The sequence below is a fragment of the Anopheles maculipalpis genome, chromosome 2RL (assembly GCF_943734695.1).
Source record: "Anopheles maculipalpis chromosome 2RL, idAnoMacuDA_375_x, whole genome shotgun sequence".
Taxonomy (NCBI): domain Eukaryota; kingdom Metazoa; phylum Arthropoda; class Insecta; order Diptera; family Culicidae; genus Anopheles; species Anopheles maculipalpis.
Window position 1 is genome coordinate 40,843,452 of NC_064871.1, and position 16,753 is coordinate 40,860,204.

Consider the following 16,753-nt stretch of genomic DNA (forward strand, 5'->3'; position numbering starts at 1 on the left):
GCAGGAAGATGCTAAAATCGGGTTCAGCTTTTTTAGCTAAATACGCGCGTTCTGTCAAGATCACCGCTCTCTGCCGAATAGTGTTTTACGCGTTTGGCCCCAAAATTTTCCTGATCGGTAAGGTTCGTTGACATCACAAAGCCGCACAGATCGCACAAACATCGAGCGCGCGCGCGCGCACACACAGTTTTGCATGGTCGGTGTAGGTATGCATAATTCAAACATTGGTCAAAATGGCACCAGGAGTTCAGGGGTGTTTTTAGAATACACGTTTGTTTTGGTAGCCGCCTCAAACGGTAAGGTCGGAGGAAGCTTTTATTGTAACGCTAACGTAGAACAAACAAAAAAAAGCTCATACATCAATTACACCATTGCGTCCAATTAAAATTGTAATAGCAGCACTTGCAGCACACGTATCTTACACACCATCGTAACAATTGTCCATGGGTTTAATTGACCTTTTTTTCCCCCGGGTTTCTGCCAGTCATTGCAGCTACCGTCTACGATCCGATCGTGAATTGTTAACGATTTTCCCGACCTTCTACGGCACGGGCTAGAACGCCGGCGCCCTCCCCTCGGGAAGGGAAAATTATAGTCTCACACGCACTCATTGATGTTTTTGGTAGCATCGGGTGGACTGTAAATCGGAACAATACGAGCAGTTTTGTTTTCCCATCCGACTGACTACTTTTTTTTCGCGAAATCGAATAATGCAATCGTTTTTGTCTAGCTTTGACCTTATTAGAGTGCTTAGCAAGTGCAGAACTCAGGAAACGGATTAAATGATTAATAGTTTACAGTGGAGAAAAAACCATAACCGGCTGGTATCATGGCTGGCGCTTTAGGTGGTGTCGTTACATTCTGGACGGCCTTCTTAAGCACACGTTTTCAGTGCCCACCATAATCTTCAAGGTGACGGTAATCTTAAAATGGAACACATGGTGCAGGATACCATTAATTTGTTTAGTATTAAGATCGCTTGTTAGCGAAAAAAACAAACTCCCAACGTAAGAGACTTTGTGCTAACCTTGAAAAGTTGTGACACTAAAGACACATAAAACACTAGACAACCGTCGTTAACCCGTTGATAAGCTGACCGAGTGTGTGGTGACTAGTGACTGCGTGTATCAAGTTCCTGTTTTTTTCGGGTTTCGGACACCCCAACCCCAGTCGATGGCAGATGGATTCTTCTAGGTCACCGTTCGGGCGCACAAGCTTCTTTCACAACACCATTTAGCGTTTGTTGCTCGCTCTAATTTCATCTGCCTTCAGGGAGCCTTTACAACTAGTGTCGCAATGCACGTGTAAAACAATCGAAATAGTTAATATGCCAGAACTATTTCTCGTAAGCCCAAAGTCACGCCACAGTGTGAAGATCAATATCAAACACATTGCGCGATCGCGTTGATTAGCGATTAGCGTTACATCATGTAACGCTTCCATTGGAAGATTCGTTTTCGTGTAGGCAAATAGCAAAGATGCTACTACTATAAACGGCTCGATCAGCTTTGATTTTTACAATCTGAGTCATTGTTTGCCACTGATCACGCCATACGTTCGAGACTAAATAATAAAGCTTATCCACAAACTCACACGGGCACACATACATACGCTTCTCTATTGTTACACATACACGCACACACACACACACACACTCACACAGATAAATTTATGCACACACACAGACACACACAACTTTCTAGCGATCAATTTAAATTCACTCACTTTGACCACGAACGGTGCTGGGCTGTCGTCAGAACCCTGGTTGCTGACGTTTCCGTACGTTGTGAAATTACGACACCACGGGCGCCCGCTGCTCCAGCCCCTGCGCAATATTTATCCACGTTCCGCTTGACTTCTTCTAAAGACAGATAACAATCACGAAGTGATATTCTACGAATTCCATCCGGTGCGGTTCGTCGTTTGCACTGCGTTAGAGTCACTGACGCTGACGGGGAGCGCACACATCCGCGCCCGGCGTGTGTGTGTGGGTGCAGGACGGACGTTGGTAAAATTGGCCAAACGGAGAGTCCTCCGTCGTTTTGCAGGATGATCTCGAGTTACCCGATGACGCGCAGCGGTCTTGGGCACAAACACTCCGTGTAGAGCACCGTGCAGGTCGAGTGTTCGATAGCGAATAACCGTTGGCGGTGGTGCGTTCGTTGGATTATTGCGAGCCGCCTGGCAAGGCCTCGCGGTGCTGCGCAGCGTAAGGTGAAATGAAGAAAATGGACGACGAGCGGGTTGGGAGGAGTGGAGGGAGTTGATTTGCTGTGATATGAGGTGAACATTGGGGGAGAAATAGGGATGGGAAGGTATGGCCGGAAGTGTGTGGTTGTGGGTCAGAAAGAAAAAGGGTAGCACGGCCAAGGTTGCCCTTTCGTTTCCTTTTGGTAACGATCGTACTGAGCAATTCTGGGTGGAAGGACAAAAATAAACACTAAAAACCAGTACATTGTACTGGCCATGTAGTTTTAGTGAAGTCACACAAGTAAATGTTATTAAATTAACCGTATTTATTGATTAAACTGTTAAGAGAATTGCATTATTTCAACATTTACACTCTCATGCCTGTAAAATATCTCGTAATAAATATTTTAAAATAATATTTTTAACGTATAAATTAATAGTTTAAAATAGTATGGAAGACAGAAACTAATTCATTATTTACTCTAATCATCATGGGAAAAACCTAAGGTCGGATTTATTTTACACTAAAAAGCAATCACGTAAAATACACTTGCCAGATAGCGGAGTGAAAAATCGAACTAGGCTACTCTACGTGCTATTTAAATTTTATTTTTCCCTTTTTATTACGATGCGCTAAAAACGAAACCAAATAAATTGAAACCTTTTACTACGCATGTGACAACGGGTGGTCAAAGCAAGGAACCCCAAACGGTTATCCGTTAACCCGGAAAGCTTGACCCGGCGCTCCATTACAGTAGTTGGAATATTCAACCAGCGTTAAACCTTTACGCACCGTCAAAGCAATTATCACACTTACGGCCACCGATCCGATCCGTCCCAGCTCATCCGTGACCGGTGTAACACCACAAATGGCCGGCTTTACCAGTCCAGCCGGCACGATCGAAGTTCAGAATGACGCGCACACGACCATTGAGCGCGGGGGGAATGATGATTTTTATGCAATCAAATGTAAATATTATTCTCCCCTACTCCACCAACCGACGCTCGAGAGCGTTCACTCTAGCCAACACACCGATTCGAAATCACTCGAAGCAGGAGTTGTGGGCATCGAAATGCATTTAAGTGAAAACACCTTTCCGAACGACGGGGAATACCACTTGGCAAACTTTGCCGGTACGAGCTAAGCACTCGCCCCGTACTCCCTGGAACGGTTAAAGACGGCGACGCATTCAATGAGAATGAAAAAAACTCCCTCCGGTCCGGAAGAGAATGTACGCGACATCTGTAAGGGATCATCAGGAACGCTGATCCCTCACGGGTGATTGTCCGTCCGGCCTTGCAGCATTCTGCAAGCAGTATAAATACCACCAACAATGCGGCAAACTGTTGTTTATGTGTAATGTCTGCACCGTCCGATATTCGAACTTATCGACGCACTTACCAGTGAACGAAGCACGACCAAATAATCCCGTCCGTGGACAGGTTTTATGTGGTACAAGCGCGCTGAACGCCGTACGAGATAGATCGTGGTTTCAAGTTCAAACCCGACATTTTATTGGATTTCTTCGGGGCCGGATTTTTGTGTACTATAAGCTGCTTTGTTTTCTGTGGTAGTTTTGTTGCTTCGGCACTACAGAAATATTTGGATGTGATTGTGTGTGTGTGTTTGTGGGTTTCTGTTGACAGGCTCGATCATATGCGATCAGATTGAGTGGTGGTTACGGATTGGTTTTTGAGTATAAAATTTACATACTACATCGAGCCCGGATATGGGTTGCTATTTTCGGAGGCATATAATGAACATATATTTATTCCAATTTTATCTCTTCGACGTATGCGAGTTATGTAAGCGAAGTGAATAGTTGGTGGACTTTGAAAAAATATTGAGCAGTTTATTACGGAAAAAAAACTCACGAAGATAGACACTTCTTTCACGTAATCTCAAAAAGCCTAATGCAACGCAACTAAATGAAAAAAGAATGTTTATTCACTTATCAATCAATGACTAAAGGCTTGCAACACATTCTAGTAAAGCTTATTGTATTTTTTGATAAACTACAGAACATTTGCTCCCATGCCCTCGTTGAGTCTACAAAATCAGCTCATTCCTTTCCTCCGATCAACGTTGAGTCCTTACAATAGCGTCCATGTCTTCCTTTGGTATGTCCTGATCGCCGTAACCCCACACGGCATCCTGGTGTGCGTACTCGTCGGTGAGAAAGCGAGTTCCATCGCCACACTTGGCGGCACGGCGAGCGACAACCTCTGGTGGGACGGATTTACCTGTAGACCAGATATGAATAATAAAATTTATTAGAAGCGAACGTTCTCTTCCCTCCCAATAATCCATCCTTACGATCGTAAGCCCATCCGAGCCTCGCAAAGCAATCGATAAACCCTGTGGTTACGTTAAACAGATAGCTGCCCAGCTCACTCGTTTTGTAGTCCCACGGAAACACGTGATGGTAATTATGCCAGCCCTCGCCCATCGCCGCAATAGCAACGGCCAAATTTTCCACCGGACTGATGCTCTTATCGTACGGCTTGTTACCAAACATGTGCGCCACACTGTTGACGAAGAACGCAATGTTGAGCGTGGTGGTAAAGCGAAACGTAAAGCACACCCAGAAGGCAACGGTCAGCTGCTCGTCCCACCAGTACCAGGGCACCAGCACCGGCAGCCCGATAACGAGCAGTGCAAACAGGGGAATGTAAAAGCGTCGCTGAAGCATAACGATCCGATCTGCCTCGAGATCGCTCATATCGATGATTTTCCGCTTAGCGACGACCTCCGGATGTGGCGTGAGAAATACCCAGCCAACGTGTGCGAAGAAAAAGCCCCGCTTGGCGTTGTGCGGATCGGCATCGGTTTCCGAGTACTTGTGGTGTACGCGATGATCGTGGGCCCACGTGTATGCATCACGCTGGAAAATGGAAACAGTAACGGATGAATGAAGGGCGTAAGAAAACCGCTGTTCAAAGCAAGCCATGTAATTGCATACTTTTAGGCGTTGAGTTTTAAATGAAACGCACGTGGTCGAGAACATGTTTTTAAATTGTGCACCAATTGTAGCAAATTGTTTGTAAACATAGAGACTAAATATTTTACAACAAAAATTATAGGATATTAAAAATACTAAATACATTATCTTACACGCAAAACATCTGGAAGCTCAGATGTTTAGCTCTCAGACACCAAACAACAAAATATTTAAAAAATGCATAACATTCCTGTACTCATACCTGCCCACATATCGTGAATAGAAACATCAACAGCACCCTCAAAGGCCAGCGCGCTTTGTACGATTTGTGCGACCACAGTCGATGAGCACCGGCCGTTATGCCTATCCCAGTGGCCCACACCAATCCTAGGGCTGAAAGAAAGAGGAATAACACACATTATTATAGGTGCATTTACACACACACACACACGTACACAGAACGGTGCCACTTACTCCATAAATATGTGTAAAACTTGGCCCGGAATGTCACCAAATAGTAGAGCCCAATCAGAAAGCCAACGTGCACGAACAGCTGAGCGAAAAAGTCGGGCCACCGTATCCGTGCCCGAAAGGGTACGCTCGTGTCATGATCACAGTGATTATCGCTCTGACTGCTTGTACTGGCGCTGCTGTTATTATTGTTCTGGTCATTGATTGTGCTTCCGATGCTGTCCTGTGGCTGTTGTTTCCTTTTCCAAACCGCATCCCTGTCCGTGTTTGCTTTAAGCACAGTGCTTTCGTTCGGGTCCGTGTCTGTCGCTACACTGTCCGACACATTAGGTGCCATTTTGCTTTCTCTGCTGTCTACTGGTGTTGCGTAACGATCCACTGGTCACTAATGGTAGCTTGAAACATTACCTGCAGGAAATAATTTACGTGAAAAATGTGCTAAACATGATAGAGGCAAGAATCTGTAACGATTTCACGTTTGGTACGCTGTTAATTGTACACCAACAGTTAACGATTCTTATCCAACGGGGTCGATCAGTTCGGTACGACAATTGCGAACACATCGGTCATTAATGCGTTCGGTAGAAAAAAGGACACAGGAAGGCCTCATCAAACGGCACGCAACATGGACCAGGACCAGACAGAAAGAGCTTCTTGACCCGACGAGTGAAGATGAAATTTTCAGGATTAGATAAATAGAAAATTGATTGATTGGTCAATATTTGAAATGGGGTTTTGTGGTGCTGGCTCGGTACGATAGCATGAGCACGACTGAACTGGCTCTGTCCCAGTGTGTGTGGTGGAGAATAGAATAGTAAATGACCTCACAATCATAATTGAGGCTCGCGACCGTGTGCTGGCAAACAGGCACTGAGGCCACTCACTTGACTAAAGGAAAACAGTGAGAACCATTATTTGTACCTAGTGGCGTTTGAAATTGTGCAAACGCCGGCAAACAAACACCCGCTTATTTTCCAGGCCGCTTTGCCAGGATAATATGGGTGGGCTTCAAATTGGCGGATGGAAAATAAAGGATTGGCCATTGAGATGTAAATTGTATGGCTTAATTAATTGGAAACATTCACTATTTGCTCAGTGCAGTACAGTCGAGGAGGGGTGCAGCTATGCTTGCCGAAGTGTATAAATATATTTCAAAATGAATCGAAATTATTAAACCATCCCCTGCCATATCTATACCGATAAGAGACCTAAATTGTTTGCGTTATCGGGATGAAGTGTTCTGTCAAGATCAACTGTGAGTGTGTGTGTGTGTCATCTTATCAACGAGACAAGGGAATTTCATTGAAAAACTATCGCCGTTACTAAACATGAACGACGCAAACCGGGAGGCTCATGATCTGGCCCCTTATCGAACGCTACATCTCTCTCGCGCTAGTGACGTCTTTTGCAAAGAGGAAAAAAAGGCTAAACACTTGACTAATTGTAAGATATACAGCCAATGTAAACGCTTTACTGTGCACACATAAAAGTTACACACGATACATCCACTGCAACAGGGGGTAGTGGCACGATTAGACTTCGGTCAACACAGCCAAACAATCCGCACCACTAAACACTAGCAGTGACTCACAGAGAGCTCGGAGTGACCCTTCCTCGGCTGTCAATGCTAAATGAATAGCAAAAGAAGCAACAAAACCGCAGCATTATCACCCAGCTAAGTGTCGTACGAAAAGTGTGATAACGAACAATTCACGGCGATCCGGGCCCAGATGGGTTTGTTTGGTTTGATTTTGTCGGTGGTCCTGTTGAGCGCACACACTTGCGCCAATCATATGATAGGGGGTAGGACAATTTCTCGATATGAAAATCTGATCCAATCCGGTTCTGGCGTGTGAAATGTGTCCTCCAGCGGATGGACAAGGTGCCTGCGAGCAAATAAAACCAACCAGTGCGATAAGGGCGGAATGAAGCAAGCGTGACCGTGCGTGTGCGGTATGGCGGAATCCAAATTATGGTTATTGGTCGATTGTGGACTGTCAACACGTGATTGACGGTACCTCATAAAATTCTCATAAATGAAACAAAAATATTCTCTCATGTGCTGCAGGGGGTGTTGGGCGTATGAGCATTTTTTTTTTCACTCGAAAGAATGAGACACCTTTAACGAATGACTCATTGACACAACACGGGAATGGAATGTATGTGTGTGTATATGGGTAAGTGTGCATATGTTTGAATCTAGTGTACCCTAGGCAAGATCCAGTCGGTTAGTTCGGCCTCTAAAAGCGGGCACGTACATATGCGAAGGGAATGATGATGTCAAATTCCTGCCACGAAATGGGGCCAAACGCGCGATCGATGAAATATCGATGTTGTAATCGAATATTAGTTTGGTGCGTCCCGTCCCACGTGCACCCCAAGCTCGGCACAGCAAATTCGTGAGGAAGAAGAGTTTCTCACCTTCCCGTAAACGATATCAAAATAATCATTCGCTTCACATTGCACCACAAACAAAAAAAAAACACTTCCCCGAAATGCAAACACAGAAGGCCACATGGCACGTCGTTGGCGGGTGATCAAATATTTCATCACTTCCACCACAATCCGTAGTAAAGCAAGGGAAGCAACAAACGCAAAAATAAAATCACTCATTCACATAAAACGGACTGGATATTTCTAACATGGGAACATGCGTCACGTCCCGATACTCTTGGATAGTGTGGAAGAAAGTGACGAGTTTGGGGTCACATTTAAAAAATCTGTCCATGTTGCTGGTACTACATGCTGCATAAGATTCACTTCCTTTGCTTCTTCACCCGCTCGATTTGTTGCTGGGGTGGGCTTTATTTTTAGCCAATATTGGCCCACGTTGCATGCTTGCAGTAACAGCTACTGGCTGGACATTCGAATTCAACGCACCGTCCGCCAATCGAATATGGACAACTTTTGCGATCGAATGTATGGTGCACGTATGCTTGTTTTGACCTTTTGAAATCGAAGTGTCTCGGCAATGGTTACGCTTCCAGCACCAGCGAAACGGGGAATAGATCCGAAACGGTTCAATTGGGGTATAGCACTCATTGACACTAATCAAACTCTATCAGCGCCTGCTTAGAAATACTGCTGCCCCAAAATTGAGGAACCTCTCAAGTCTTCTAAAGCTGTCTGTACTGTCCAGAAATTGTTTGCGATGTACACACCATCCAGTAGTTTACAACAAAAAAAAAAAAACTATGTTTAAACACACCTACACAATAACACGGAACGTTAATTACGGTACACCTTAATAAGGAGGAGGCTGTCTGATTTCCGAAATGGCAATTAGCAGTCTCCACCCACACGGAAACACCCCGGTGGACGGGAACCGAGAAGGAGCGAACTATACCTTCAACCGACCGCTTGAAGATGACGCCACCGACTAGCACAGATCCATCCGACCGGCATATGATTCTTGCCGGTCACACACCGGCTTAGGCTCGCTCTCGCTCTCGGTCTCACTTTCTCACGGCGACCGGCGGGTTGGCCAAAAAGGGTACAGTGTGCGACACACAAGACATGCGGTATCGGAATGCTCTGTTTGAACAACGATTACGCAGACACATGGGGGGGGGGGGGGGGGGCGGGTTGGGAGAGGATGATGGAGAAGAGGGCGGCCAGAGCTAAAAAACAAACACCGGAATTATTTTGTACACCATACAAACAACATTGTACGTGAGACACGCTTTCTGGCGGGTTCTCTTTTCGCTGTCGTTGGTGTTGTGTTGCCCCCTGTTAGTTCGTCTCGTATGTAGCTCTTCTTGTGCACACATATGTGAGAGTTCTTCACCCTTCCCCATTTTCAGGTGTATGGTGTGAAACTAGCCACAACTGAACGCATAAAGTAGAAGGCCGCTTGATAGCTCGACCCTAACACGTTACCGATAGCCAAGATAGGTCCCCTTAAAAGCGTTATCTGCGCGACAGGCGGTGATAATCTTCGGTATTTTGTCGTGGCACAGGATGGGGCGAGTTATTACAATAATTACACAAACATAGTGGATCCACTATCACAATCGCTTAGATAAACATCCGGCGATGGCTGTTGCATTGTTGGTGAAACTAATCTAATACAAATATCGACGAATGATTTTCTGCCCGTGATCGACACACCGCGATCGACGTTCGGGAGTTTTTGGTGGGGAACCCTTCCGCCGAAATAAATTTCGTAACCTTGCGTGACAAATCGTGTGAATGAATGCATTCCTATTCTGTAAGAAATATCCGTTCTAGTTCTCTAGTTGGTGCGCACAAACACACTTCACGTGTTGCCTATGCTCAACTACCAAGCGTCTCCATCGGATTGGTCTTCGACTCGTCAACACGCTAAATAAAACTCACGAACACTAAACTACCCCCACACATGCACCTTTCACCGAGTGTCACACCTTTATCGATAACTTATTGCACTTTCACTGCTGGAGACGTGCAACCGTTCGCGAACCGTTCGGCTACATGCGGTGGAATGAACTATTATGCTGTGGGGACTTTGAGGAGAATATTTGCTGCACATATCATACACGGCACTGCATAGCTCTTTTTCTCCCTTCAGTTCACTCTCTTTCTCGTTCCTACATACATTTACACGATCGTGAATACAAAAACACACGTACCATATGCTACTTACTTCATGCTACTTCACGTACTACACGACGATAACAGCATTCGTCATTTGATTTTGTGAGATTACTACACACCCTACACAAGCGACTGTAGTGAGCAACAAACGAGACTATTATAATCGGTTACTCATTTCTTGCATTATACCTGAAACGGCTAACTAACGCCTTCAATATGCCCACGCACCCACCCTGCGCAAGATGAACGATAGAGGAAATAGCTTCAAATTATATATGAAACAATGTGATCGTTTTTTTTCCAAGCCTAAGTAACTCCCACACCCACACGCGTACACTCACGCTACCGGTGATCATGAAAGTAAGAAAAAAAAAACTTAATTTAAAAAAAATGACATTAAGCCCTGCGTATTTCAATAATACATCCTGAAGAGACATGAAAACTTATGGATTTCTTACTTCAATTATGATTAAAATTATAAGTTTTTCAGTTTTCAGTTCCGTATAATTTCAAAAATTTGTACCGCAAATTCTCAATACCGATTTCATTTGGATAGTCACAGTGCTCACACTACAGGGAAACGGTTCGGATGGGAGTTGTCCTAGAGTCCTGCCGTGCGAAGACCGGCGCTGTTGTACCATCACCATTGGGACTCAGACATTACTCAAAGAAATTTACGGTCCCAGTCTTCTACCGATAAGTTTAGATACCCGTGTTCTAACCGATCGAACAGAATCCGAAATCCGTTTCAAGACTCACCCCATTGCTCACTTGGTGAACCCTAGATCGTGAGCCATTGTATAGATCGCTTCGATTGACATGGAAGATCAGCATGGTGAACGCAATCCATGTTCATGAGTTGTAGTTTTGTTCAAGAAATATGGCACTCTAAGATCAAATAAATTAGCCCACTTCTAACGAGGGTCCAATGAATGCCTCTGACGCCCTACGGTGGATATATATTTCTTATCAAACATATTACTAAGCGTACGTCCTCTCCGTCCTCTTCACTAAGTGGGTTAACGATTTGTTCGAATGAACTTTCAATTTTCTAGCTCGTAAATTAATCCACCTCAAAGTTCGTCAGAGTTCTAGCCCAGTTGTAGCTGCGGTTCACAGTTTTATTGGAAGAGCAAACATAAACTTTTACCCTTTCTCTGTGTCATTTTAACCTAGTTGATCGTACATTCGTCATGTCGCAAACACGCATTGCCGCTCTTGCATCACCTGCGGTAAGGATCGATTAAAGAATACGAAATGAGTTTTCGGAAAGTTTGTAACCGGTGTATGAACGGCGGAATACGTGCCCTAGCAGGTCGCACGTGGTGATGATAGTTGTTTTTTATTTCCATTTATCTGGTCTCGTTTGTATGTATGTAAGGTTGTTAGTTGGGTTTTTATTAGTCGTTACTTATCCCTTCTACTACAAAATTTTTGATTTGCCGAACCGGAGAGTTAAGTCCGCATGGATTGGCCAATACAATGGCCCGTTACATATGCACCGGAGATCTTTCAATTGCGACAGCAGAGCGGGTATTTGGAGGAAATTTGGAAACAAAATATCGACCGTCCGGTATAACGTACTGGAAGCTTTGAATAGGAGAACAAAGCAGCGTAACATACACACACCACAAAACATTCAACATGCACAAAAAAGAAAATGCTCCGGTTACTCCAATATTACTACGGGCCGACCAATTTGGAATGGGAAGGCAATCTAAGAGGCCGACGGGGGTTGTGGTGGCGGTGTTTGATCACCGTCAGGATTGGGCGGATTGTTGCGCGGCAAGTTAATGCCGGCCTGTTCCATCTGGCGTGCGACATTGTTGAATAGTTCCGGATTTTCACTGCTCATTTGCATCGCCAAACGTCGACCAGTCTCTAACAGTGCGTCCATATTGTTCATGCCACCTAGCTGGCCCAATCTACCAAACGAAAAGATGGTTTTTGACATTGTCAGTTTGGAAAAATTACCCTCCCATGCGTCTCCCATACTAACATGTTGTGCATAGCCGGATCGCTCATCATACGGGTTGCCATCTGCACCATGTCTGGATTGTTGATGACCGAGGCAAAGTCAATGTTGGCCATGGGATTAGCTCCCGCACCAACACCACCTCCGGGATTGCGTGAGCGTTCTTCGAGGAACTGTTGCGATACGCCCAGATTATTCTTGTAGTCCTGATTCTCCGGCTCAAGCCGTATCGCGTTCTGGTACGCTGTGACCGCCTGCTTGTGTTCGTTCATCTTCGAGTAGGCTAGCCCAAGACGGCCCCACGCTTTGCTGTAGTTGGGATCATGGCGAAGCGCCATCCGGCAATCATCCGCTGCCCGCACATAATCACCAAGTCGGCTATATGCAGCGGCCCGGTTGCAGTAAAACACCGGATTAGTTGCATCTAGATTAATTGCCCTGAATAGGTGGGGAATTAAACAAATATTTTTATAAATGGCACATTATCAAAAACGGAACCATTCCTTTAATTCGACCTTACTTTGTGTACGTGTTCAGTGCTTCCTGATACTTTTCCTCCTTCATCAATCGGTTACCGTCGTTCTTTAGCCCTTCCGCTTCCTGTTTGCGTTCCGGCGACACCTCAACGTACGTGCTGAGGTACAGTTCGTAGAGATCCACATGGTTTCGTGGGTCATCCTCTTTTTTCACACTGCTTTCTCCCCCGGTGGTGCCGGCAGCCGCTGCTTCCTCGCCTTCGTTCAGTTCGTACACGTTTTCCAGGCACTGTATCGCTACCTCGATGCTTTCCCGGGAATCTTCGTTGAAGTTGGGCTGGTCAATTTGCTTCGATAAGAAGCGGATGAACGAGCGGACGAAAAACTTTGCATCCAGGCTAATAGCACCGTCACTCATTGTGAAGCGCTCGTTGTTTTTAGTATGCGCTGTGTTGTTGGTAAAAACTGACGTGGGCTTGTGGCGAGTTTTCACCACAGGATAGGAAGAAAAGCACACGTATTGTTTGGAAAATGAGATTGGAAAAACATAAAATCTAACAAGAGCGGCATGCAGTTGGAAGGAGAAAGAATCAACTGTCAAGATAAGTTCCGAATGAGTTGCCGAAGTTTGACAGCTAAGGTAATTGCGTGTTTTTGACCAGGCGAAGGTTCGGTGTCCCGATATGGTTGGGTAAATACCACTATCCAATGGAAAAGGGGTGGTAATCGCACTTTACCAGCAAAAAAGATCCCAAGCTAAAGATGCCAATTGCCTAGAACTACGAAAAATGTTTTTTGTACCTCTGAAGCAATATTTCTTCTACAACATTCATTTTATTTCCATTGGATAATCAGCCTTTCAGTGCCGCGTTTATTTATTCCAGCAGATAAGAATTGTTAGTAGAGACCAATTACGAAGACTGAATTATTAAGAACCTTAAAGAAAATCATAGATTTAAACGAAAACTTATTTGCATGCGGCGCTACACAGGTTATAATATAACATAACATAACAACAATCAATAGACTAAAACAGTCTTCGAGAAGACATCAGTATGTAAGAGCATTCTACACTAACCCAGAAGAAATTTGGCCACTATGGTGTTAAATTCCTTTGCATAGCGAAGATGTATGTTGTGTTTACCATCGGGAAACACATGTAGGCTGTAGAATGTTAAACAGATACAAATATTAGGTACAGAACCATCCACTGTATCCGAATGGGTCAGGAATATCTTACTCAGTATTGCTGATGTTATTCAGTAGATAAGGCACATGATCGGGAATGATCATCGGATCCTTTGCTCCGTGGACGACCAGCGTGGGAGCTTTGATATGTTTTAGCTTCCCGGAACAAATGTCCCCGTTGCGTTCGTGATAAATACGCAACAATCCATCCACCCAGGCCGACCACAGCTTGGGAAAGTGATCTACACCGTAAACTTGCTCCATCGGTTCCCGCATTCTTGCTGACCATTTTTGAACGTCACGAATACCTAGAACCATACCGAAAGCATACCATTAGCTCTGCTCTACTGCTACCACTATCGTTTCCATTTACCTTCATAAATTTTTACTTCCGTATCCGATATGTACGAGTTTGAACCCCAAACGACCAGCTTGTCTACATGGTCCGGCTTGTTGGCGGCCATCACCAGTCCGGTAATACCACCATCACTCCAACCAACGATGCTGTACCTTTGGATGCCTAGTTTCTGCATCAGCTCACTGGCAGCTGCTGCGTCTCGCTCGAAAAAGTCCACCGTGAATTCCTTCTCCGGCGGGCGTGATTTACCATATCCGGGTGGATCCCAGGCAATCACGCGATGGTGCGGAAGCAACGCTGGCAACCCCTCGATTTGCGGTTTGAAATCCGTCCAAGCGGTACCGAGCGCACCGGGCAGCAGTATGACGCCGCGGTCTCCATGACCAGCCTCGACAAAGTGCACGGAGTGTGGGCCGATTTGCATTCGGCGTTCCTTAGCGCCCGGTGCGGCACTGCACATCGAACGTGCCGGAAAACCTACCAACAGCGGGTGGAAGCAGGATCGTGATGTTGTTTTGATGATGCTGTTTATTGCCAATTCGCTACTATGCGCAGCAACGGCGGCAGATGCTAACAAACGCATCATTTTTGACGGGCGTTGTTTTTGGATAGCGCTGTGTTTTGGTCAGAGTGCAGACTGCCACACTCTTTAATGCGCTTGGAAACGATAAACAATCGTGCAGAATGATAGGTGCAATCGACTGTGATGCAATTGATGAGCATTTTGTGTGCATTTTTTTCTCACACAGGTTGATTATGACAGACGTCTTTGATGAAAGCTCTTTTTAGCCGCTGGGTTTAAACTAGTTTGTTTCATGGTGTTTTTTTTCTGAAATGCATGCCGGAATAATGGATATTTACATTTCGTGTATGTGCCTGTTACCGCGAAACAAATTCCATGTGCTAGGAGACGCCGAAAAAAAAACATACCAAGCCAAGCCACAGTTTTGACCGTTATTCAACGCAGATGGCCAAAGCTATCTGTCTCTTTTTGGTAATCGTTCTGTGCAGCGCGCCTTTTGTAGGGTTTTGCTGAATACAATAGCAAACTTCAGTTTTTACCGTTATTTTTCAAACGAAAATGCTGCTGAACGTTTTTATTATTCTTTTTCATTAAAATTTCGTGCTCATTTCTGATTATTGAACAAAGATATATGATAAAATAGAGATTTATAATTTTCAAACCTAATCTTTCTAATTAAATCCATTCAGAAAGCATTTAGCAGCCCGAAATGGTTTTGGCGTCATCGGCGTTTTATAGCAATTCAGCAGCTGTCAAATAAACGTCATCGCGGCGGACCCTTCCTGTGCAGTACGGGTGGTGGTCTAGCAAACCGACGCCATCACCGCCATTTGCGAAGAAGCCGTGCTCAGGGCTAGGTGCTGTCGCTTCGCTGTGCGTGTTTGTAAAAAGTATTTTAATTTCAAGACTTGGTGTTTAATTACACTAAAATTCAGTGTATTCCGTAACGTTAAGGTAAGCTAGTGTAAATCAGTGAAGAATAGCGTGGAATTTAGTGTGGTTTCGTTGTAATTTACGATGGAAGTGGGTAGCAGTGCGATAGTCCCCACTGCGGAGCGCTAGCGCTACCGCATACCAAACTAGCCGCCATATTACTTTTTCACCACTTGGTCGAAAAATCGATGTCGGTAAAATGGCGGCGGCGCTAATCGTTCTGTGTGCTCGATTTGCGGGAAGATGTTCGAAACCGACGCGGGGACTCTTTTTTCTAGAGCACTTTGCTTTTTCGAGTGCTTTTGGTGCGAATTGGTCGATTGTTTTGATTGGGAATTGGAATTTGCATGAAATTGTTTGGATTTTTTCCTTTTTTTGATGTGGCTTATGTTTTATAAAAAAAATTTCTTGGTAATTTGCAATTACGTCGTTAGTGTTGCTGCTCGCCGACGCCATGTTATATGATGTGGCTAACAGCGTTGGTGCTACGGAAACATAAAAAAAAATTGAAGATACTGGCACTGACCTGATGGTTTTTAAATGGCTAAGGCTGGCATTTTTTCTATGTTTCTTTTTTATTTTACAACAATTAACTAACCTTGTACTGTTTTTGTGTTTCATATTTCATAGCATCGTTGTCTCTGAGCGGCGGGAAACAGGAAGCGTCGTCCAAGATGGCGGACGATGAACAATTCTCTTTATGTTGGAATAATTTTAATTCCAACCTATCGGCGGGATTTCATGAGTCCCTACAACGTGGCGATTTGGTGGATGTGACACTGGCTGCTGAAGGTCAGCTAGTCCAGGCACATCGGCTCGTACTATCAGTATGTTCGCCGTATTTCCGGAAAATGTTCAACCAAATGCCTAAGAATCAACATGCTTTCGGTAAGTATCAATTATCGTAACACCTTTTCTCGATTATGATTTTGGAGTGAAATTGCATAATGAGCACAAAAGATAAGCTGTTTTTTTTTAATTAAAAAGAAATTTCTTAGAAAAATGAAAATTGTGCTGAACTAGTTCTGATACCTTGATATCGATTTAGTAAAAGTGATGTGGGTCCCAGTGCGCAGAATCTCCGGTCGATGGATTTTTTTCCTTCTTTCTTTAGTTGAGTGA

At 44.6% G+C, this 16,753-nt stretch overlaps 5 protein-coding genes across 5 annotated transcripts in view; 1 reads left to right on the forward strand and 4 right to left on the reverse strand.

Moving 5' to 3' along the window:
* Positions 1 to 16,753, reverse strand: part of LOC126557698 (organic cation transporter protein) — a 262,735-nt gene that overhangs the window by 106,074 nt on the left and 139,908 nt on the right. The gene's annotated exons all lie outside the window — the stretch shown is intronic.
* On the reverse strand, positions 4,193 to 5,941 carry LOC126558221 (acyl-CoA Delta-9 desaturase). Its single transcript, XM_050214190.1, has 4 exons — positions 5,607 to 5,941; positions 5,395 to 5,525; positions 4,508 to 5,075; positions 4,193 to 4,434 (listed from the first exon to the last, which is right to left on the reverse strand). Exons 1-4 carry the CDS (start codon positions 5,938 to 5,940, stop codon positions 4,271 to 4,273), a joined length of 1,197 nt encoding a protein of 398 aa, XP_050070147.1. The 5' UTR covers position 5,941; the 3' UTR covers positions 4,193 to 4,270.
* Positions 11,896 to 13,115, reverse strand: LOC126558526 (small glutamine-rich tetratricopeptide repeat-containing protein beta-like). The gene is made up of 3 exons (XM_050214549.1): positions 12,674 to 13,115; positions 12,178 to 12,591; positions 11,896 to 12,103 (listed from the first exon to the last, which is right to left on the reverse strand). Exons 1-3 carry the CDS (start codon positions 13,045 to 13,047, stop codon positions 11,896 to 11,898), a joined length of 996 nt encoding a protein of 331 aa, XP_050070506.1. The 5' UTR covers positions 13,048 to 13,115.
* Positions 13,703 to 14,824, reverse strand: LOC126558626 (valacyclovir hydrolase). The gene is made up of 3 exons (XM_050214671.1): positions 14,191 to 14,824; positions 13,870 to 14,125; positions 13,703 to 13,793 (listed from the first exon to the last, which is right to left on the reverse strand). Exons 1-3 carry the CDS (start codon positions 14,759 to 14,761, stop codon positions 13,703 to 13,705), a joined length of 918 nt encoding a protein of 305 aa, XP_050070628.1. The 5' UTR covers positions 14,762 to 14,824.
* LOC126557496 (modifier of mdg4-like) overlaps positions 16,279 to 16,753 on the forward strand; it is a 43,718-nt gene continuing 43,243 nt past the window's right edge. The window contains exon 1 of the mRNA XM_050213290.1: positions 16,279 to 16,519. Within this exon, the coding sequence (XP_050069247.1) occupies positions 16,306 to 16,519 (214 nt within the window). The 5' untranslated portion in view covers positions 16,279 to 16,305. The remainder of the gene's footprint in view (positions 16,520 to 16,753) is intronic.

What these genes read in the sequence shown, in the direction of transcription:
- LOC126558221 (XM_050214190.1), bottom strand. Translation starts at nt 5,940, where the DNA reads ATGGCACCTAATGTGTCGGACAGTGTAGCGACAGACACGGACCCGAAC. An exon ending in GTTTTACACATATTTATGGA is followed by an intron (nt 5,526 to 5,606) that starts GTAAGTGGCACC and finishes TCTTTCTTTCAG; the next exon opens with CCCTAGGATTGGTGTGGGCC. An exon ending in GCTCGGATGGGCTTACGATC is followed by an intron (nt 4,435 to 4,507) that starts GTAAGGATGGAT and finishes TCTGGTCTACAG; the next exon opens with GTAAATCCGTCCCACCAGAG.
- LOC126558526 (XM_050214549.1), bottom strand. Translation starts at nt 13,047, where the DNA reads ATGAGTGACGGTGCTATTAGCCTGGATGCAAAGTTTTTCGTCCGCTCG. An exon ending in GCACTGAACACGTACACAAA is followed by an intron (nt 12,592 to 12,673) that starts GTAAGGTCGAAT and finishes CCACCTATTCAG; the next exon opens with GGCAATTAATCTAGATGCAA. An exon ending in GATCCGGCTATGCACAACAT is followed by an intron (nt 12,104 to 12,177) that starts GTTAGTATGGGA and finishes TTCGTTTGGTAG; the next exon opens with ATTGGGCCAGCTAGGTGGCA.
- LOC126558626 (XM_050214671.1), bottom strand. Translation starts at nt 14,761, where the DNA reads ATGATGCGTTTGTTAGCATCTGCCGCCGTTGCTGCGCATAGTAGCGAA. An exon ending in GGAAGTAAAAATTTATGAAG is followed by an intron (nt 14,126 to 14,190) that starts GTAAATGGAAAC and finishes GTATGGTTCTAG; the next exon opens with GTATTCGTGACGTTCAAAAA. An exon ending in AATAACATCAGCAATACTGA is followed by an intron (nt 13,794 to 13,869) that starts GTAAGATATTCC and finishes AACATTCTACAG; the next exon opens with CCTACATGTGTTTCCCGATG.